This window comes from Oryctolagus cuniculus, chromosome 11 (genome assembly GCF_051225735.1).
Source record: "Oryctolagus cuniculus isolate XC-2025 breed Fujian yellow rabbit chromosome 11, ASM5122573v1, whole genome shotgun sequence".
Classification (NCBI taxonomy): Eukaryota; Metazoa; Chordata; class Mammalia; order Lagomorpha; family Leporidae; genus Oryctolagus; species Oryctolagus cuniculus.
Window position 1 is genome coordinate 61,390,830 of NC_142877.1, and position 3,782 is coordinate 61,394,611.

Sequence of the window (3,782 nt, forward strand, 5' to 3'; positions counted from 1 at the left end):
GATGGTGAGATAGGGAGGTGGTAGCTAGTTATCCAGAACTCAGCAGGTCAAATACATAGAAACAGAACTGGTTCTATATGGTAGAGAAAAGTCTGTCTTCCTGCCTATTTGCAAGCAAAGAAACTTATATGAAAACAATTAATTTACAGCATTTGGTTTCAGCTATCGTTTTCTTCCTTTCAGCATTTGGCAATCTGACTTCCAAGTCAAATTTTGAAATGCAAATCCAGCATAGCTTCTTAATCAATCCCACTGGGGCCTGCAGAGCTGCTAATTCAGCAGGAATCTAGAAAGCTGAAAAACAAAAAAGCCAGGCTGTAGCTGTTTTAAGACAGTGATCCAAAGTGACTCATAAATCAGCCTGCTATGTTCAAGTTTTAGTCTGGAAAATACAGAAAAACAGCTGTGAAAACCATAGGGACTATTACCCCCCCCACCCCCACCCCAAATGCTGGTATGGACCAGAAGATTTATAACACGCCAACACTAAAGAAGTCACACCAGCCAAAATTACCTTTCAGACTTTTGCTCGAAGCCCCGTTGAGAATGCAAACGTTTCTGCGTGATAAAATAAATAATTCTGAAATCCCAGTGAGAATTTAATAATACTTGAAGCTCTCACTGGCAACTGAGCAACTTTTTTCCTCTTTTGGCTAAATGATAGATTCTAATAAGCATTCCTCTTTAGGTTCAGAACTCTAGAAGTAAACCAAGTCTGCTTTTAAGGGCGCTTGTAAGCAAGGCTTCAAATAGTTCCTGTTTTAAGAGGCACTTTCATTAGAGTGTTAGAGGTTACTTTTTGAAAGGAGAACTGAGTGCAGTGTTATTATTTTACAGCTCAAACTATTCAACTTTCACACATAGGGCTTCTATGGCAATAAATTACAACTGAATAAAGTGGAAAAAGGCATGCATGTTATCTATGTTTTTTTTTAAACTTGCAAATTCAACAAGACAAGCAAAAGATAGACACTGAAATTTTTCTTAATAGTGCTTTCAGAAACTAGTCCAAAGACAAACCTACTACTTTAATTATCTAAGAAAACAGGCAGATATGGGGGGGGGGGGGGCGGAACAGTATGTATTTTTCTACTGATTTCTGAACTCTGAAACAGCCTGTTTAAGAGCTTTTCTAATTATGTAAAGGTAAGTAGTAGCTCCTTAGACCTCCTGTGGAAAACACCAAACAACAGAGAAGGTAGAACTCAGCTCCTGTTCCTTTCAAAGGTAGAGGAGACCTCCAGAGCTTAAGGCACAAACAAAAGAAACACAATAAAGGGCTTGGACCACATGGCTCGGTGACACCTACAAAGACGGTTAGAAGTCACTGAAGTACAAGAATGACAGAGTTGTTCAATGAGTGATCACAGCGGGGCTTCTGACAACAGGCTGAGCGCTTATTTATACAAGTGGAACTTATTTTCACATACATTTAAGGAATGTGGACTTGTATTGAGACAATTTACTGCTGGCGGAAATGTAATTAAAGACCGTGCTAACCAAATAAACTGTAATTTGTTTTTTAGTGTGCCACCAAATTATCTGCAAAACAAAATCCTAATTAGGTCAGCTACTTTTAAGACAATGTTTAAACAGGTATGGAACCCCTTTTGGTTCAACCCAACTTGTAATCAGAGGAAACTCAGTTTCTCAAAAAACATCTGAGTTTACAAATAGTATATTATTGCAAGTACTATATTGCAGACTGGCAGGACCCAGTGGGCCACCTGGCCGGAGGAACCTGGACAGTTAGATTCACTGAATAATCCGAGCATTTCATAGCACACCCCGGGAAGCTTGGTACTCTTTGCTGGTTCTCATCCCTCTGTTATTCATAGGTGTTCACCTCCAGTCATTCAAACGTTCAGTTCCATATGTTGTCAATAGAGCCATTCACAGCTCATGAATAAGGCAGCCTGACCTCCACAAGAGGCAATTGAATAGAATTAGCCACAACTAATTGAAAGTCTTCCTGCTCTGGGTTAAAGCCCTTATCTCCTTCTTCAATTGTAATAAAAACGACTAAAGAAGACGTCTCGTGCTAGAAGATTACCTATCAACCAATACCTCATTCTGCTTTCTTGTTAAACTAAGGTTTATTAAGAACACCAAGAATATGCTGTCTGAAAGTCAACAATTCTACCGCTGACAAACAAAAAGATGTACCCAAGCATGATGATTTAAAAACACAATTTTCCTAAACTACAAAACCGAAGCAGCACAGCATCTGGAGAACATTCTACCAGAATTGTCTAAGATCTGAAAACTTCCACTGCGATTTTGCTAGGCCCAAATCTAAGATTAAGTCTGAACTGTAATTTTACATTTTCCAAAAACAAAAAAAAAGGACTTTTTTAAAAATACAAATGTTGACTTTATAACATTTTACAGCACATCTCCAATGTTAACAAGAGGGGGGGCCGGACGTGAGTAAGACACAGAGCTGCGTCTGCAGCCACATTACTTGGTCCCCCCATGTTGGCAGGGACTTCGGGTGTTCAGCCTCCACAGCTGAAATCCCCGAACTTCCGTACCAGCAGCAGCCCTGGGCGCACTGGAAGTTACAGAAGACTTGGTGCTGAACAATCCGGTTCCTTCCTTTCCGTATCTACCGATCAGTCTTATCAATCAACTTCTCACCCGCAGGAGGATGCGTAACAAGGCGGTCGGGTGGGGGTGCGGGGCTCGCACGCCAAGGCGAAGCACACGGGGCGCCCGCCAGAGTTGGAACAGCGACCAAACTCTGTGCCAGGGGCTTCCCAGACGAAAGGCGCGCGTTCAGCTGCCGATCGAGAACAGGAAAACGGGCCTGAATTCGTAGGAAACCGAAGCTGAGCGGGCAGCCACGCTCCCGAAGGGGCAAAGGCAAACTCCGGCCGCCCCGCAGGTAGCCAGCTCTCCCGCTCCGTTCGGGCGCGGAACCCCCAGGCTCGCTACCATCTCCGGACGGCGCCCCAGGCCCTAAGAACATCCATGTAGCCGGCTATCCTCTTCACACCTAGGCGGCCCGCAGAGCGCTCGGAGAGGCCGCGACCGTTCCTGTTCCACCTCCACGGAGCGCCACTCGCGGCCCGGGCCAGCAGGAGCTGCCCGCGTGCAAAACGCTGTGCGCCAAGCCCCCAGCAACCCGGGGCCCTCGCCGCGTCCAATGTGCCCATCCCCTCCGTCCGCGACAGATACTTACAGCCGAACGACCCAGGGCGGCAGCGGCTCGGGAAGGCGCGCCAGCCGCCGGCGACTGCAGTCCAGCAGGTCCCCGAGGCAGCGGCAAGGAGCGGGGCACGCGCGCTCGGCGGCCAGCCCGGAGGGCGGCTCGGCCGGGCCTGCGCGCCCCAGCACGGCGCACAGCAGCAGCCCCAGCGCGGCGGCGGGCGCGGGGAACCTCGGCGTGCCCATGGCGGCCCCGCGGCGTCTGTTCTGCCCCGCGCTCCGCAGCCCGTGCGCACTCGGGCCCGGCACGAACTTCCAGTCCAGCGATCACCCGGGGACCCGGCCGCGTGCGCGCGCGCGCTCTCCTCGGTCAACTCCTGCTTTCACTCCCAGCAGCGAAGCCCTTTCATGCCCGCCGGCAGCCGGAGGGAGAGCCAAAGCCGACCGGCCCACGGCGGTGGAGCTGCAGCCGCAGCAGTGCCCGCACGCCCGAGTCCCTTCTGGCCCCCTAAAGAAACTTTTTTCGCCCCGTCCCCGCGGTGCTGCGCGAAGTCCCCGCGCGGCCGAGGCGCGAGGCGGGGCGGGCAGAGGCCGGCGCGCGCCTATTGGCTCCGCAAGCCGCGGCCGACCCC

General features: G+C 49.8%; 1 protein-coding gene across 2 annotated transcripts in view; it reads right to left on the reverse strand.

Moving 5' to 3' along the window:
- The window catches only part of LRIG3 (leucine rich repeats and immunoglobulin like domains 3), a 48,761-nt gene extending 45,025 nt beyond the window's left edge, over positions 1-3,736 (reverse strand). Inside the window, exon 1 of one of the 2 annotated variants that reach the window (XM_002720902.6) lies at positions 3,185-3,736. In XM_002720902.6, the coding sequence (XP_002720948.3) occupies positions 3,185-3,396 (212 nt within the window). In that variant the 5' untranslated portion in view covers positions 3,397-3,736. Of the gene's footprint in view, positions 1-2,640; positions 3,064-3,184 lie in introns of those variants that run through there. The other variant, XM_089307425.1, reaches the window with a different exon arrangement.
- Positions 3,737-3,782: the final 46 nt, after the last annotated feature.